The sequence below is a fragment of the Canis lupus genome, chromosome 12 (assembly GCF_048164855.1).
Source record: "Canis lupus baileyi chromosome 12, mCanLup2.hap1, whole genome shotgun sequence".
Classification (NCBI taxonomy): domain Eukaryota; kingdom Metazoa; phylum Chordata; class Mammalia; order Carnivora; family Canidae; genus Canis; species Canis lupus.
In genome coordinates this window covers 29,810,830-29,829,646 of record NC_132849.1, presented here as the reverse complement: position 1 = coordinate 29,829,646, position 18,817 = coordinate 29,810,830, and the positions used below count along the sequence as shown (strand labels likewise).

The 18,817-nt window shown below is 38.3% G+C and overlaps 2 protein-coding genes and 1 non-coding gene across 6 annotated transcripts in view; 1 reads left to right on the top strand and 2 right to left on the bottom strand.

Moving 5' to 3' along the window:
- Window positions 1-12,792, bottom strand: part of NPHP1 (nephrocystin 1) — a 59,258-nt gene extending 46,466 nt beyond the window's left edge. For all 3 annotated transcript variants that reach the window (XM_072770275.1, XM_072770276.1, XM_072770277.1), the window contains exons 1-4: window positions 12,636-12,792; window positions 10,000-10,073; window positions 5,676-5,736; window positions 4,501-4,625 (exon numbers count right to left, since the gene is read on the bottom strand). In XM_072770275.1, the coding sequence (XP_072626376.1) occupies window positions 4,501-4,625; window positions 5,676-5,736; window positions 10,000-10,073; window positions 12,636-12,704 (329 nt within the window). In that variant the 5' untranslated portion in view covers window positions 12,705-12,792. The remainder of the gene's footprint in view (window positions 1-4,500; window positions 4,626-5,675; window positions 5,737-9,999; window positions 10,074-12,635) is intronic.
- Window positions 12,793-14,622: 1,830 nt separating this feature from the next.
- LOC140602063 (U6 spliceosomal RNA) lies at window positions 14,623-14,726 on the top strand. The gene has a single exon (XR_012005101.1). It is a non-coding gene; the product is annotated as a U6 spliceosomal RNA (small nuclear RNA).
- A 2,883-nt stretch (window positions 14,727-17,609) lies between these two features.
- Window positions 17,610-18,602, bottom strand: MTLN (mitoregulin). Of its 2 annotated transcripts, none has more exons than XM_072770281.1 (2): window positions 18,244-18,602; window positions 17,610-17,706 (listed from the first exon to the last, which is right to left on the bottom strand). In XM_072770281.1, exon 1 carries the CDS (start codon window positions 18,557-18,559, stop codon window positions 18,389-18,391), a length of 171 nt encoding a protein of 56 aa, XP_072626382.1. In that variant the 5' UTR covers window positions 18,560-18,602; the 3' UTR covers window positions 17,610-17,706; window positions 18,244-18,388. The 2 variants fall into 2 exon arrangements, with proteins under 2 accessions (XP_072626382.1, XP_072626381.1); XM_072770280.1 differs by having other exon boundaries at window positions 18,260-18,602.
- Window positions 18,603-18,817: the final 215 nt, after the last annotated feature.

Genomic DNA, 18,817 nt, shown 5'->3' with positions numbered 1-18,817 from the left:
GCTCAGTCAGTTAAGCAATTACCTTCAGCTCAGGTCATGGTCCCAGGGTCTTGGGATCCAGCCATTGTGGAGCCCAGCACTGAGCCTCGTTCAGTGGGTAGCCTGCTTCTCTCTCTCCCTCTGCCTACCCCCTGTTGCTCCTGCTCTCTTGCTCATATAAACAAAAATTTTATTTAAAAAAATAGTTGTAGGACACACTCATATCACAATGACCTAAACATAAACAGTAGCTCCACAAAATTTTTACACTATAAAAATAAAAATTCATAAAATATGTCATATTGATTTTCAATGTGCCCTTTTCCTTTTTTAGGAGATCTTTTGCACATATTTTATATCTTAAATGTAATAGAAAAATGTAACAGAAATGAGTCAACTATTCTAAAATGTTGCCAAGGATAATGGGAACTTGACATAATTATTCATGATTCTTCTCATTCTGCTAAAAGAGTGAATTTCACTTATTAATTTTTGACCGTTAAAGTAACCTTGCATTCTGGATTAAATTCCACTTAGTCATGCTGTATTGTCATTTTGATATGACACTGGATTCTATTTGCTAATATTTTATATTGGGTTTGTTCATGTGTTCATAAGGTCCCTTTTTTTTCCTTATATAATATTCTTGTCAGGTTTTGATATCAAAGGTATCAAAAGCTCTTAAAGTGATTTGGGAAATGTCCTTCTATATAAAAATTTTGTAATACTAATATTATTTCTTTTTTAAATGTTTGCAGTAATTCTATCAGTTTTATTCTGTGGGAAGGTTTTTAATTATACATTCAACTTCTTTAGAGGACATTTTAGCAGGACTGTTTTCTGTTCACCTTGTATCAGGTACCTTTTATTTCTCAAGGAAATTACTTTATCTAGTTTTTCAAATGTATTGGTATAAAGTTGTTCATAATATCGTCACAGTATCCTTTTAATTTCTGTAGGACCACTAGTGATTAGTTTTTTTTTTAAAGATTTTTAAAAATTTATTCATTCATGAAAGACACACACACAGAGGGGGGGTGGGGTGGAGCAGAGACACAGGCTCCATGCAGGGAGCCTGACGTGGGACTTCATCCGGGGTCTCCAGGATCAGGCCCTGGGCTGAAGGCGGCGCTAAACTGCTGAGCCACGGGGGCTGCCCTAGTGATTAGTTTTTATTCCTGTTTTCCTTTCTCTTTTCTTGATCAGTCTTGCTAGGAAGTTATCCATTTAATAAATTCTTCCAAAGAGCCAGCTTTTGGTTTTGTTGATATTATCTACTGTAAGTCTTTTTATTATTTAGTGTTTTCTGCTCTTATTTCTGTTATTTTCTCCTATCTACTTACCTTGGGTTTAATCTCCTGTTCTTTTGTTTTCTTAAGTTGGAAACTTCAATAACTGATTTTCAATTTTTCTTCTTTTCTAAGGTATGCATTTAAAGCTATAAATTTTGTTAGCTGCCATCTTTCTGCTTGATTCCTCCTTATCCATCCAAGCTATCCATCTTTTACAACAAATTCTTTAAGAAATTGAAAACAATTGTTTTCAAATTGTTCTTGTTTCCTAATTTTCACATTTGGGTCATCTGAGCTTCTACTGATTATTTTTTTTTCTTTATTACAAGACATTTTCCACCTCTTTGAATCAGTATTGAATCAGATTGAGGAATTTCTCAGTCATTATCTCAACAGATATTTTACAGTTGTAGAATGTTCAATGTTAGATGTTTCTTAAAATATTCCACTTTTTTCCATTTCATCCCTCTTTTCTTTTTTTAAGTTTTGTTTCTTATTTTTTTCATTTGTTTTTATTTAAGTTTGATTTGCCAACATATAGTATAACACCCAATGCTCATCCCACCAAATGCCCTCCTCAGTTATCACCCAGTTATCCCAACCCCCCATCGACCTCCCCTTCCACAACCCTTTGTTCATTTCTGAGTTAGGAGTCTCTCGTGGTTTGTTTCCCTCTCTAATTTTTCCCACTCAGTTCCCCTCCTTTCCCTTATAATCCCTTTCACTATATCTTATATTCCCCATATGAGTGAAACCATATGATGATTGTCCTTCTCCGACTGACTTACTTCACTCAGTATAATAGCCTCCAGTTCCATCTACATCAAAGCAAATGGTGGGTATTCGTCCTTTCTGATGGTTAAGTAATATCCCATTGTATATTTATACCACATCTTCTTTATTCACTCATTTGTCGAAGGACATTGTGGCTCTTTCCATAGTTTGGCTATTGTGGACATGGCTGCGAGAACATTGGGGTGCTGGTGTCCTGCCATACAGATGTAAAGATACATCTGTATCTTTAGGGTAAATACCTAGTAGTGCAATTGCCGGGTCATAGGGTAGCTCTATTTTTAACTCTTTGAGGAACCTCCACACAGTTTTCCAGAGTGGCTGTGCCAGTTTGCATTTCCACCAACAGTGCAAGGGGGTTCGTTCCCCCTTCTCCACATCTTCTCCAACATTTGTTGTTTCCTGTCTTGTTAATTTTCACCATTCTCATTGGTGTGAGGTGGTATCTCATTGTGGTTTTGATTTGTATTTTCCTGATGGCAAGTGATGCAGAACATTTTCTCATTTGCTTGTTGACCATGTGTACGTCTTTGGTGAAATTTCTGTTCATGTCTTCTGCCCATTTCATGATTGGCTTGTTTGTTTCTTGGGTGTTGAGTTTAGTAAGTTCTTTATTGATCTTGGATACTAGCCCTTTATCTGATATGTCATTTGCAAGTATCTTCTCCCATTCTGTACGTTTGTCTTTTAGTTTTGTTGACTGCTTTTTTTTTTTTTTCCTGTGCAGAAGCTTTTTATCCTGATTAAGTCCCAACAGTTAATTTTTGCTTTTGTTTCCCTTGCCTTCATAGATGTATCCTGCAAGAAGTTGTGGCCAAGTTCAAAAAGGTTGTTGCCTGTGTTCTCCTCTAGGATTTTGATGGATTCTTGTCTCACATTTGGTTCTTTCAGCCATTTTGAATTTATCTTTGTGTATGGTATAATTTTCCATCTTTTCTTCTACTTTAACAAATTAATCATTATTTAGAAGTCCCTGTCAGCTACTTATTTTTTTTCTAGTTCAAATCTAAGTCTGCTTTTATTTACTGCCTTCTTACTTAATTACTGATTATTCTTTTGTACTTCTAGTAGTTCTTTTATTAGTGGATACTGTGGATGAGACATTTAGAGACTTTGGATTATGTCATCTTCCTTTACAGAGTGTTTAATCTTATTCTGTTACACCATTAAATCATCATGTTTCTGTTAAGGTCTGGTTTTAGGCTTGGACAAGATCTACTTCAGTCTTTAAGACCACAGTTCTTAATATTATGGTATTTTTATTACTCCTAATACAGCAATGACAATGACAGCATGACTAAGGCCTTCTGTGATCTCCACTAAATGCCTGAATCATTCACCAAGGTCTCATTACTCTAACTAGGTACAAATTTCAGTATTTCTCCAGGATTGCTTGACTTCCAGAATCTTTTAAGCTCTCAGTCTCTTAGCAGGTACTTCCTGCCAGTGCTTCTGGAATCATGCTCTGTGTAGCCCAGCAATCTATTTATATTTTCCTAGTTGTCTTTAGCAACACACTTCTTTCTCCCCACAAGTTCCAATGGCCTTAGGAACCCCCAAAATTTGATTTCTGCCTCCTGAGCTCAGTGACACTGCTGCTTCCTGTTTAGGATCCACCTTCCTGTACCACAGCCTGTAAATTTTCCCCAGAGATAGGGTCTGGGTGAATGTAGACCTTAGTCCCTGTGTTTTCCTGTATTAAGGACATCAGCCCTGCTTGGCTGATGTTCAATGACTTCGAGCAGCTGTTTTGTATATTTTGTATGGATTTTATAGTTTTTGTTTTGTTTTTGATTTTATAGTTTTTATGGTAGGATAGTTAAGTCCAAAACCAGCTACTTTGTACTAGATATCAGTGGGAACTCTAGAATCCTTGGATCTACATCCTTTAGCATGTTCCCTAAGCTATAGTGTGAAAGTATGGCAACAGTACTTGAAGAATCTAAGGAGTTAATTTTTTCCTTTTTGCTTTCCAGAAATTGAGTTTATTTATACCATCAAGTTTTCTTTCCACTTTGCAAAGGCTATTAATAACATATACCACAACAGAAAAACAATGCATATTTTTGCCTCCAGTTTTTAAAGAATATTTAGGGAAAAAGGAAGCAAATAGACCATCCAAATAATTTCTTTTTATGTATCAATACTGACATTAAAGGCATCCTTATTTTGTAACACTTGTTTAGTTTTTCAGACCTCTCTTTTGTTTCTCCAACTAGATAATAAATTGCCTAAGACAGAGGTAATGACTTCTATATCTTTACATTTTTTATACAGTCTAAGACTTTCTACTATACACTATAAAATGTCAGCTGATTATACTTGCTATCACCATTTCTTTGTATCTATACTCTTACTATGTCTTTATTCTGAGTCAAACATTAAACGTGTGGGTGACATAATATCTGAGAGAAAGAAAGGAAGGAAAGAAGCATACTCAGTTATATTTTCTCTACTTATGGACACAGCAAGTTCTTGCAGTTGGTGGGTAAGCTTATCCAAAAGACTGTGCTCCTCCTCTTTTTTCTGATTATAGTTCCCAATGGGTGCAGTTTCATCAGCCTATGAGAGAATATAAGTTTATTTCACTGAAAAATTTAATTTCGGTTTCCTATTATATTTATTTTAGAAGGGAAATAATACTCCGGTAAGTTCTAGAAGACAAAGTAAATGTCAACATGAGAGTAGGCCTACCTTAGAGAAATCAGATTAAAAGAAATGTAGATTATTATATTGAAATGTAACCCAAAGTTAAAAATAAAGTTATACTAGTTGGTTTTTTGTTTAGTTTCTTTGCTAGCTATTTCAGACCCTCTACAGTGAGTAAGAGACAGGTTCTAGACAGAAGATAGGCTTTGGAGTTAAAAAGATGGGCGTCAATCCCAAGTTCTGCCACTTATTGGCAGTGAGACATTAAGAAAGCTGCTTCACCTTTGGGAGACTCAAGTTTCCTCACCCGAGAAACAGGATAATTAGATTTCAAATTTAGGGTCAGCCTGCCTTCTAAATTCAAGAGTTTTGTATCACTGAAATACAGACACTCACATGCAGGTAGGGAGATGACTTTTAGATGCCTTCCACTTTAAATGTTCTGTGAGTTTCTGGACCAGGACACCTAGTTGAAGCTCAGGCTCATACTAAAAGGGAAGATCCTGAAGGGATTTCCAAGAGTTAATCCTAGTTTCTCCTATTTCTGCAGAGTCACTGATATTAGAGCTGCCATGTGATACAAGAAGCTTCTCTACACCTTACCCTCATGACCAGATCACGTACTCTCCCCAGAGAGTATTTAAAATTAAAACAACTCCAAACTATAAAACATAAAACTTATACAATACAAAAATAAAAATAGCTTCTTCTTGGATTTTCTGGGTACTCTATGCTGGGTAAATTCACCAAAGCTGAACTTTTCTCAGCGTTCAGAGCCCCAGATTTTCTGCTCTAAAGCACATATTCAGTAAGCCAGTTGGGCAAACTGGCACTGATCACAGTTAGACTTCACCACCATAAAAGCAAATCCAGGGACTTATCCACTCTAATGAATTCCCACTTAATGAGAACAACTGTATAAAAACCAGTTTTTTTTGTAATATCATTAACTGTAATACTTACTTTGTTTAATTTTTGAAGAGCATTTTTATTTTCATCTATTGCCTGTTTTAATTGGATACATCTAAATTTTCAAAAAGAAAGAAAAAGTATTAATTGTTCTATTGTCAGACTAGAAAGTTACCTTATAAAATCATACATAAGTCTTTAAGCTGTCAAGGCAATTAGCTATTGTATGAATGATGTTAAACAATTCACCTGTAACTGCTTTTCCACCCACCAGCTTGGGTGATCCTCACATGCTCTAAAGTACTCAGGTAGGACAGTCAAGACTCAGAAAGCTGGCATGCCTCTGAGCTTCAGCTTCCTATCTCTAAAATAAGGAAAGCATTGGATTTCAAAATGCTTCTCCAGCTCTAAAATTCCAGAAACCTAGGACCTGGTCTAGAAGATATCCCTAAGGATGATAACGACCAAGTGCATTGTGCATCATGCATAATTCTAGGCATTGCGCAAGCACCACCTCATTTGAGCCTCATACCAACTCTTGCTGCAGTAGAAGGATGTGAGATTCAAAGGAGAGGACACAACTGGTCAATGGTGCAACATGCAAAGACAGAGTTTAGGACTCCGCATCTGGTCTTTTCCCACCACAGCACATTCCCCTTTTAAGTTCGCTCGGCCTATCTAGATGGGTATAATAGCTTAAGGCTTAGACCCAAATAAGAAGTATAAAAATGACTGGAAATGGGCTATATCTAATAATGACAGTTATCAAAATTCACGTTTTCTCAAAAAATAACCTGAGTCAATATTTTTTTATGCTGTTTGCTAATTTTTTTTCTTAGAGAAACTAATGAAATGAAATAAGTAGCAAAAAAGGAGACAAAAGTCCTTTGTGAAAGAGACTGAAAAGAAGTGAAAATATCAAACTATAGCTGACCCTGCCAGTTACTTACCCAAAAGCCCTTCCACAATCTGCATCTATGCTGACAGGCTCAGCCCCTCATTGACACTGACACTTAAGTGCTCAGAATCTACTGCAGGTAGGGTGGGTGTACAGCCCACCACTGGCCAACAAAACATGAAAGAAATATGTTGGGCACTGCCTCCCATTTTATCCTCCCTGGTGCAGCACTTAAAGAATCCTTCACCCTTTCTGCTTTTATATACAGATACCTGAGGACTTTGTAAAGGTGAGGGAAGCCATCACTGGCTAGATGAGGATGACAGAGCATGATGAGAGCAAAGGCTGGTCGTTGAGGACATCACGAGCCACTTATCCACCCTGAGAGAGCCTACTTCCAGACTTTTTGTGGAATGAGACTGTAGAGCCATTAATTTTAATAGGTACCCCGTTACGCAGACCAAAAGAATCCTAACTAAAACTTAGACTCGAAAATTTCACTTACGAGCCAGAGAAGAAAACTATAAAACAAACTGTTTATTAAAATGATCTCCTTTGTATCTGTAACATTACTAAAATCCTCAAACTGTTCAGATATTTTAAGATTTCTGGGTCAGGATAAAAACTCAAGTACGTGCTCATCTTCACCACCTCCTGAGACCCCACAAAAAATGATTAAAACATCTTAAAAGGTAATAAACCCTGAATGTAGGAGAGTGAAAGAGGGACCACCTGTCAGAAAGACATTTCAAAATATTTCTGCCGAATGGCAAAAAGGTAGAAATGTGTTCTTCTAAAAAGAAAGTAAGAAGTCTCTAAAAGGGACAAGATCCACCAGGCAGTGAACACCATGATTTGGGTCAGCAGGTAGGAAGGACTGGGGAGGGAGGGGTAATTAAAATGTGTCTAAGGGAATGAATGTATTATGAAGTTCTACAGGTGAAGACGTCCACAATGGCTGGGATTTGCTTTACATATTATGTTACATTATATTATATTAATTAAATGATATCCATAATATCTAAACTATAAAAGCAATCAATCTTAAGGCAACCTAAGAGCTTTATAGATAGTATCTAGGGAGAGAGTAAAGATACTGATTAAGTTTAGATTTAATTAACGCCCTTTTATAAGAAGTCTGCCTTTTTAAAAAGTCTGTTCACAGAAAATCTGAGCCAGCTAGCATCCCCTTTCTCTTATCTTACCTCCCTCTGTTCTCCCACCTTACCAGAGGATTGTCTCTAAAAAGTACAATTAATGAATGACCTGGGAGAATTACAGTTGCCAAATAAGTTCCCCATACACCAGGATTAAGGCCCACTCTATTTTGGCATTGGGCACTCCTCGGCCCAACAGCTAGTTTCTAGGCCCCCCCGAAAAACCCTGCCCACGTACAAAGAACTTCATTCTCACCCAGGGGGTAATAATTTAGGAAAAAGACCTATACCTACAACTGCATAAGAATCCTGGACTGCTGTCTGGAATAATCAAACTACTCCCTCATTCTTAAATAAAAATGGATAACCCAAAGACCACCAGATATAATAAAGAAAACCAGCAACGTGAAGTTAAATTTAAGACTAACTAAAATTAAATAAATAAATCATTGGAATCCAGAGGAATGGAAGACAAGAGAACCTCCCAGGTGTGAACAAAAAGACAGAGAAACAAAAACTTTTAATGGGGAGATAGGAGACTACAAAGAAGAGTCTAGGATGTTCAATACCTGATGCAAAGGTGTTTCAGGAAGAAATAGACAAACAGAAGTAAAAAAATAAATAAATAAAAAGATCTTTTGGTAAAAGAAATTTCCCAGAAGCTCATGAGGGACAAGAATTTCTAGTTGGAAAGACCCACTGAGCATTTAGCAGGATGAAATTTCAAAACAGCAAGACTGAAGAGACAAGCCCCAAACAGGTCAATTATAAAGGAACAATCATCAAACTTATTCACACTACTGATTATAAAGAAACCTGACAATGTCTTCAAAGGTTTAAGAGAAATAATTTTTACTGTATAACAAGCCAATTAATGAAACATAGGGGTTGATGTTTTCAAACATACAAGTGTCCATGAGAATTTTTAAATGACTATGATGGCAATCTTTTTATACATGAAGAAGACTATTTATGGTTATGTGGGTTTAAAAATAATTATCATTTATTAAAATAAAATTTTAAAACCTAGTTTCCCCTGGGACTTCAAATTTAGCCTATAAATCTTATTCTATTTTAAAATCTAGTCAAGTAAGTATAATTACCTTCACTTTTTCTTTTTTATTTGATTATCTCAATGTGAACTGAATTTCTTAATCAATCCTAATAAATGCAGCTAATTAAGTTCTCGTCAACATTTTAAAATTCATTTAAATTTTATTTTGCTTTTCAGCACTTCGAATGCCTAAAGTAAGTAAATTTTTTTCAAATGGTTCAAGTGAATCATTTAAACTAATAAAATGAATTTCATGTTCCTTTGAATGTTATGTCTCGTTTTAAATACCCAAAGCATACAGATTATCTTAATGATGTCCTAAATTGAATATGAAAGTATGAATAGACTAATTCGATTTAGTTCATCATGTCCATGTAATTTTAAACTTGATTTAATTTTGATCTCTCCTAGGGATTAAAGAAGTCAAAACAGAACAAAACACACCCTCTGAAAGAATAGTTTTCCTATGTCAAGGGAGTTAAGGTCACCATCCCAAGTAAGGCAAAACTGCTAATAAGAGTTTTCTGACCAGATCCCAGGATTTGAGGCTACAGTAGGACAAAGATCTACCATAATTCTGCCTCAGCCACTATGTTGACACTGAACAGTTTTTATAGTTGCTGTCACAAAAGCCAAGTCCATAACCTTCAGGTTTAGCTTAGTTTTTTTTAGATCCAAGTTATATCATGATGTAATTTTTCCATTTGATTCAAATGGATCAATGCCTCCAATTCCAATGAGACTGCAGTGAAATTCTCTTTTCCTTGACTGAATTTCACATTTCTCAGCAGTCTTCAAGTATGTTTATTGCCGGCCCACTTTAATGTCCTCTAGCAAAGTCATGGTAGACATGTTAACAAACCACTGTGGGAACCTTAATTTTCTCAACTATGTTAAAAAGTATCTCATGGTGTTATTGTGAAAATTAATCAGGAAAGAGGTTTTAAGAGTGTGGACCACACTGCTTGGAACATGCAGAGTAGAGAATAAATGTAAATTGCTGCTTTTTAACTTTTGTAATTCTCTATTTAATCATTTCACTATTTAGACCTGGGAAATACAGATAATTGCAAGAAATACTTTAAAATAAATTTTGGAAAATTTCGTTCATTGTTATCTTAGTATTAATTTCCATTATTATTCTTTTTAGGAATTGTCCATAAAAAAGGAAAGAAATAACATCTCAGACAATTTCTATGCTATAAATACTGCCCACTGAAATGTAAGTATTATATCTGGATAGCTTATATAATTCAGTATGTAATTTACCTTTGGTAAATATTTCTCCGTTTACTGGCATCTAGAGCTTCTTTCAATTGACTCTCAGAAAGCAAGCTACCAACCTACAATAAATAGAGACTGTTAGAATATATTGTTAAGTACCATATAACCTCAGGAAATAAAATTTTAATTCTCTTTTCCCAATATTTCACAACGAACACTTTTAAACATACAACGAAGTATATAAAGAATTAAATTTCACAGTGAACTTCCATATAACCACTACCTAGATTCTATCATTAATATTTTACTTACACCTTTTTGATCCATCCATTCATCCATTTGCCTTATTTTTTATGTATTTCGAAGTAAACTGTAATCCTCATAATTGATGCACCACAGATATCACTAATGAGAGTTCAATGTCAGTGTAAAATTTACATACAATGAAATGCACATATCTTAAATATAATTTGCTAAATTTTGGCAAATGCATACACCCATATATAACTCTAACCCCTATCTACATACAGAAAATTACCAATACCCCAGAAAGGATGAACTCTTTTGTGTCATCCTTTCACATAGCATGTTCTTGAGATACTGCCGTATACAATCATTAGTTTATTCCTTCATACTGCTCAGTAGTATTCTATGAATATGTCACAAGTTTGTTTATCTTCATTCTTGTATCTTATGCCTTGACTTAGCATTTTCCAAACACTACCTGTAATTTTGCCAATGTACCCCAAAATAAATATGTAAATACACATTTACATAAGTAATAACAACATACTCATATGTTCTTTTCTAAAGATGATGTGAAAAAGAAGTGGATGAAAGAAGAGAAACTAAAATTCATTAGCTTCTTCTCTTTCTATTTTGCATCTGAGTGTTAGTTACAAATTGACAGCTGGAGATAGAGTCAGTTATAACAGGTATGACCCAAATGGGTTCTTGATTACTTGTCCATGGACACCAAGTTGGAAGTCTTTTTTTTTTTTCTTCAAGTGTCACACTATCAAAGAGTCCCTCCCAGATACTTAGGCTATCAGAAGACTCCTGGGTCAAGTCTTCTTCAGGTCGACTAATCTTTTTGATTGTTTTGTTTCATTTTTGTTTTAGTAAGTTTTTTGCAGTTTACTTCTGAAACTTTTCTGGTTCTCCTAATATCCCACTAAATTTAAAATCGGAATCAGAACCTTATTAAGCACCTAGACAAAGTTCATTGAAGTCAAAACCTCAAGAAGTTTTATTTCTGACAGAAGAGTATTTTCTTTTTATTGCACCACCGTAAAATCTAAACGTCACTTATGAAATATTTATCCATCAAACTGTTGTAGTTTTTAAATCAGAGTCCAAAACAGGAACAAATAAGCACTCAATAAATTTCTTGTCTATCAAAGACTAGAAAATAATTTTATTTAGTAATAGATCAAACAAAAAAAAAGTACAATTAGCAAAGCGAAATAAGAATTTTGGAAAATAAATTAATTACGATTAATTACGATTTACTTTTTCTCCTCTTTCAAGTCATATACATTTGGTGTTCAAAATCATGAAAACATCAAAAAGTATTAAGAGAAACATAATAATCATCAGCATTCTAGCATACACAGTTACCATCCTGGGATGTTTCCTTCAATCTTTTTTTCTATGTATATTAGATACAAAATAATTTTACTGAAATATTGTCTATTTAATTTTATGTTTTATATTCCTTTTCTAACTTGACATTTTATCAAAAATATCTTCCCTATACATGAAAATTTGTTTTCACAAAATTTTAATACTATTATATCCCAACATAAGTTATTTATCCATTCCCTTATTATTGATCATTTAAGTGATATCCAGCCTTTTCCAAGTAACAGTGATGAACACTTTTACACATTAAATTCTGTCCCAATAATTTTTTTTTTACTATTATGTATGGCAAATCCCTAGAAATGTAATTACCCAGCCTAGGAGCATGACTAATTCGCTACATCTTGTCAAACTGCTTTCCAGAAATGCTGTACGTTATACTCTGGAGCAGTGTATATAAGTGTTTCATCACACTCTCCCCAGGACTGAGTATTATGATTTTTTAAATGTTTGTGATATTTTATTTCCTGGGCAGTTACTTGATTACTTTTTAAGTTAACTTTTCTCATGTTTATGACTTCTTTGTACTTCTTTGGTTCATGTCCTTGGCTAATTTATCGGATCCTAATATTTTTCTTACGTATTAGGACTATTCTTTGATACCTTTTTCGTTTGAGTTCATGTGAAGCAAAAATAGCCTCCACTGGAAGACCGCTCAAAGGTTAGGGGGCATGGAGAAGGCAAAAGGCGCAGAAAAAAAAAAAAGTTGGAAAGGTTATTGTTTTAGATTTGGGAGGTGAGGTGGGTTAAAGGAGTTGCTAGGATGGAGACTGAGAAGCGAGGGAGCGGGCGCTTAGTCTATGCTCACGATTTTCCGGAGGCTCAGTTTCCCCAGGGATGGGCTTAGGAGCCGGAAGGTTAGAATCGGGGTTAGTGCCGGGATGCTGGGGTGGGGGAGGGAGCGCTGTAACTCGGGAAGGTACGTGGGTGGGTTGGGGTAGGCTCCCAGGATTAGGGTGCACCCCAGATCTCGCCCGCCGCCAGAACCCAGGCCACCTAGTGCTGCCCAGGCCCCCGGCTGGGCAGTCAGACGATACCTGTAGCTTCAATTCCTGACTGCGGCGCTGCAGGGCCTGCAGACGATTGCTCTGCCGCCTAGCCAGCATCTCCCTCGCCTCCGCGCTCAGCGCTCACCGTCGCCAGGGAAACCAGGCGGCGGCGTGGGACGGTGACGCAATCACGGCGCGCCCGCCTCGCAGCCCGGCGGTGAGGGGGCGGGGGGGACGGATGGAAGAGGAACGTGGAGGTCGTCGTCTGTCGCAGTAGCCACCCCGCAGGCCCTGGGCTCTCCGATCAGTCCTCCCTTACTGGTCAACCCGCAGGATTGGGGTGAAGGTGGCAGAGAAGGCTCAACGGCGTGGAAACTACATGTCCCACAGTACTTCAGGAGTCCCACGCCACCACCGCCGGGGTTCTCGGTATTATGGCATCTATTTTCTGATGCCAGCGTTGCTGAACTCATCTTAAGGTACAATTTAAGCATCTTAAGTTCTTAAGTTAACTGCAAGGATAGCTTTCCTATGTGACCTTCCTGGGATACATGGTTTTGTCGCATATTCTCACTTGAAAGGACTGGTGTGTGTGTTTTTAAAGATTTTATTTATTTACTCATGAGAGACAGAGAGAGAGAGAGAGAGAGAGAGAGAGAGAGAGAGAGGGGGGCATAGGGAGAAGCAGGCTCCCTGCAGGGACCCTGATGCGGGACTGGATACCAGGACCCCGGGATCACGACCTGAGCCAGAGGCAGATGCTCAACCACTGAGCCACCGGTGCCCCTGAAAGGACAGTTTTTAATTCTTTGCCATTTGGGGTACCGCTGGTTCCATTTCACTTTAGTTTTGCACATTGTCACGTTGTCCATCCTGAGTTCTGTGGATGGTGATTTTGTTCAACAAGTATGTGAGCAAATAATTATGATCTCCATTTTATATCTCCTCTCCCGGAGATTATAACAACATTTTCCCAGATGGTACTGAATCCTTTAAGTCCCAATTCCCAAACTTTGCACTACACCGAATAAAAATGATCGTGATGGGAGTTCACTTTTCAAATGATGAACTACACTAATATAAATGAATGCACTTCAGTAAACAAACAGGTTGATTCTATAGGCCCAACTACTATGCTACTTAATTTTGAATACTGTTTTTTCCAAATATACATAGAGAAACGTGACAACCAAGTGTCCACCTAACTGAATGTTCACATTGAATACACCATGTCACATCACCCAGACTGGGATACAGAACATTACCAGCACCCTAAATAATCTTCCCCTCCTAATCCCTACCCACCCCTTAGGCCAAAAGTAAACACTATCCTAACTTCTAACAACAATTTGTTTTGCTTCTTTTAAAACTGTACAATGAAATCATGCAGTATGTACTGGCTTCTTGGGCTTTTTTCACTCAACATGTTTGTAAGACATACCTCTATCGTTGTTGTAGTTCTAATTTGTTCAGTTGTCATTGCTCTCTGGTATTTCAGGGTGTGATATTCATTCCGCTGTTGCTGGACATGTGGATAGTTTCCAGTATAGGGCTGTTATAAACAGTGCTATTACTTACATCTATACCTAGTACAAACATGTACACAATGCTAGGCTACAGGGCATGTCTTATGTTCAGCTTTAGTAGATATTGCCTATTTTCCCAAAGTTGTACTAATTTACTCTGCCTATATGGGTTTTTGTTCTTCATATCCTTGACGATGCTTGGTATTATCTGTTTTGTAGTTCATGTCTATTTTGAATTAACTTGTCCATTATGACTCATGATACTTAAAAATTCACTTAACTAACCAGATGGTATTTTCATTAAAAAAAAATTTGTAATAGAGGCGCCTGGGTAGCTCAAGTCATGATCCCAGAGTCCTAAGATACAGCCCAGAGTCATGTCTGGGTCTCTGCTCAGCAGGGAGTCTGTTTCTCCCTCTCCCTCTGTCTCTCTCCTCCACTTGTGTGTGCACACGCGTGCGCTTTCTCTAATAAAAATTTTTTTAAAAGATTTGTAACAGGGCTCACTTGTGCAGCACATATGCTAACATATGCTAAAATTGGAATGATATAAAGATTAGCATGGTCCCTGCACAAGGGGGCCATGCAAATTCATGAAGTATTCAATATTTTTTTAAAAAACGTTTGTAACAACAAATGAGAAAGGACTGCTGTATCTTTAAATGGATTAATAAATCAGTACTTGTTATAAGAGGCAAGCAAAATCTATTTTATGAAATCCTTATTTATTTTAAATATACATCTATAAATATACATCTATAAATTAGACAAAATATTCTATATCTGACTTATAAGGATTTCCATATTTATATGAAAAATTGCAGGGTCATAAATATAGTATAATTCTATGTTGGTAAAAATAAAACCCCTACGTGTGTATATATATATATGAACAACGAGGAAGGATGCAAAAAAGCTTACTACTCTTCTTCACCTCAAGTGGAAAGATAATTTTAATTTTATACATTTTCCATATTCTGGTTATAACCATTTATTCCATTTGAGTCTTAGATCAGCATCATGAGCATCACCCAGAGCTTGTTAGAAATCCATATCCTCAGACCCCACCACAGAACTACAGAATCGGAACCTGTATTTTAATATTACCCCAGTGTTTCATGTGCACATTTAAGGCTAAGAAATACTATGGAAGTATTCAGTGTGCTATAAGGCATGAGATTATCCTCAGCTAACTGCCTTTTTTATTAATTTACATTTCTTTTGATTTGTAATGCTCAGCATAGTCATCTTAACAGTAGTCAGTTACTTCTTGTTAACCTTTGATGTCATTTTGAGAATCAAAGTGATGGGGCAAAGGCAAAAAAGAAAACTAAATTTCCTTACCACCTACAGCCCTTTGTCCTTGAAACAGGCAGTGACCTTCCTCTAGAAACTCAGCTACCTGGATGTTAATACTTTGCTGAGGGCAAAAAGCAATCTTAGCCTGACCCCCAGGATCCTTTGAGTCTACTCTAACATAGAAAAATTCCTTTGGAAACTTCCGTTATCTCTACCTGCTCCAAGATACAACTTGACAATCATCCGTTATCTCTACCTGCTCCAAGATACAAGTTGACAATCATCCCGTAAGCATGATCACTCATCTGAAGGGTCTCATGACTGAGTTTTTACTAAACAATAATAAATGATCTTTTCCTAACAAGAGCTAACCCCCTCAAGGTTGTGGAAACCTTGTTTCCAAAATTCCTTAGACTTAGGCTATCCCTGCCAACTTGAAATTATATAACCTCCGCTTTTCACAACCCCAGTGCAGCTCTTCTGGCCCACAGGTCCTCTCCCGATGCTTTAATAAAACCACTTTTTGCACTGAAGAAATCTCAAGATTTGACTGAGTAATCAAAAGGGAAGGACAGAGCAGAGGACCAAAGATTGAAGTTTAAGAAACTTGGAAAAGGAAGCAGTGATAAAAGTCTGGAAACACAGGGAAGTTTTAAATTATTAGGGAAGTGTGGGAAGAATTTCAGAGGAGAAACTGGCATCAAATACTCTGGAGGTGAAAATTAAGTATTCAGAAATGGCCATTAGATAACAATGGCTGGGGGGGGTATGCAGAGAGCAGACTGCAGCAGGTTAGTGGGCATAACAGAAGGAAGTAATAGTGGACCACTTTTTCTAATTAGCAAATGATGGTTTTAGTCAAGATCTGTGCATATTTGTAGAGGGAAAGCAGGGAGAGACTGTAGATGCTAGATAGAAATGGTGTAGTAGAGAATAGGCAAGGTCCTCGTGGGGAGGGGATATGGTAGGGGTAAGATGCAGAATTAAACTGAGGCCACAGAGGAGTCAGCCTTGGAAGAGACAATGTGCATCTTCTCTTCTGAGAAAGGAAAGCTAATGAGATAAAGCCTCAAAACCAGTGGTTTTCAACCTCTGCTGGGCATACAGTCACCTGCAGAGCTTTAAAAATCCCAATGCCCAGGCACATCCAAAACTACATAAAATCTGTGAGCAGAGCAGCCCCGGTGGTTCAGTGGTTTAGCGCCGCCTTCAGTCCAGGGCATGATCCTGGAGACCCAGGGACTCGATCCCACGTCAGGCTCCCTGCGTGGAGCCTGCTCCTCCCTCTGCCTGTATCTCTGCCTCTCTCTCTCTGTGTCTCATGAATAAATAAAATCCTTAAAAAAAAATCTGTGAGCAGTGGCATGCAGAGATCAGTATTTTTAAAACTCTCGATGATTATATATTGTGCAGCCTTGTTGAAAATCACTTCCCTCAACAAAGCCATTAAGAGGAAGGCCATTAGGTGGGAGTTCCCACCTAATGGCCTTTATCTTCTCATATAGTTGGTAAGCAAACTGCAGTCCAGATGGGATGAGCTCTAAGAACTAGCACTTTAGTTCCTGCATTCACAGAATGAAAACAGGAGTTAGAAGTAATGAAGCATAATGGCCCCACTGAAAAGGAAAAAATACTTAAAAACTTTGTGTGGAAACAACTTTCCTGAATTTTATGTTAATATGGAACTGCTGCTAAATGTGCTGAGACACAAAATTAATAAGAATGAGCAAGGACAGTGTTACAGAAAACACCTCTTGCAAATAAAAAATAACCAAGGACTTAGCCACCTACTCTTGATTTTTAGATAATAATTGGAATTTATCACTAAGTTCTAGTCAAGTGGGTTTTTCCCTTAATACATATTCTACAATGACATAAATGAAATTTTTGCCAGTAATCACTGGAGTATGTTGTCACTCTATGCTTGGGGCATATACAGCTTTGTATATTAACTAAGTTTACCTTAACCCAGTTATTTTTACACAGCGCCTTGCTTTCCTTAACAGGTTCACTAACAGCCAGAAGGATTCATAACGATCCCTAGGCCATCTGCTTTGCGGTTGTACCAAGGAACTGGCATAGAAAGAAGATACCTGCTCAAAAACACTAATAGATCAGTCTTGAGAATCCAGATCTTTTGATGCGGTAAACTTATTGGTAGGCAAGATACTCCTTTCCTTTTAATAAAAGATTCAAAGATGTTTAAAAATTTTTTTTATTTTGAAAATAAAATTGATTCATAAAGTGCAAAAGAAGTTAGAGGTGTCCAGTGCTCTATGTCCATCTTCGACAAACTGTTGGAAACAGAAAAGAGAAAAACCTTCAAATTATTCTATTGCGGAGTTAAGCTATGAACCATAAGCTATTATCCATAGTTACACTAAGAACAGATAATTAAATTTGCACAGCTGTGATGATAAAAGCTATCACTAGATGCAAGGTCCCTAACTTCCAGGCCGCCGAAACCAGGCTGTCAACAACGAAAGAATTCAGACTGGAGATCACAGAACATGAATGCGAAGATGTACACTGTCTACCAGGGATATCATCAAAAAGAATGATAAGGGGGTGGAGGGTGGCAGGAATACCTCCACCTTACTTGCTTTCCTTCTTTCCATTATTTTCCTTTTTGAAGTTTAATGTCAAGGTGCAACAGTGCTGCACGTGGTAAGACACTCCCGCTAAAGGCACGCACTGAACTAAACTGGGATACCAGTGCAAGTCCTGGGGAAAACAAAACCTCCTCTTTCTGGTGTCTTGGGGGGAAAGTTACCTCCTATGCGGCATCCACAGGCGCTCCCGCCCCCAACGTCTCCCCTTAGTCCCCGCACCGTTAGTACTGCTCACCGACTCTCCCAAACGAGCAAGGCGCTGCCGGCGGCGAGCGTGAGGCTCGCCCGGCTCCCGCCCGAGCCCCGCCGGAGCCCCAGCGTGGACGAGGCGAGGCGGGCGCGCGGGGGCCGACAGCGCGGGGTCTCAGGCCAGGTCCAGCTTCTTCTGAGTCGTCGCCAGCTTGTCCTGCAGCCTCCGCTTCCTCCAGTCCAGGTAGCGCCTCCGCAGCCGGTTCGCCTGCCAGCCCACGAGCACCCCGGACGCGAAGGCCACCAGCACAGACAGCTGCAGCGTCCTCTCGGACACGTCCGCCATGGCAGCCGGCGGCGTGCAGCGCGACCTACGGCGCGGCGGCGGGGTCAAAAGGCGCCCCGCGTTCCCGGGCGGAGCGGAGCGGGGCGCGGCGCGCATGCGCGCAGCTCGTCCCGCGGCGCGCCGGCTCCAAGCCCTGGGCTCGGGGCGGCTCACCTGCTGGGCGGGAGCCGCGGGCCTGATGTGATGAGCGTTCGGCGTTGGTCTCGCCTTGTTCGCCAGCTTTGATGGTGCGCCTTTCCGAGCTCCGTGTGAGCTCCG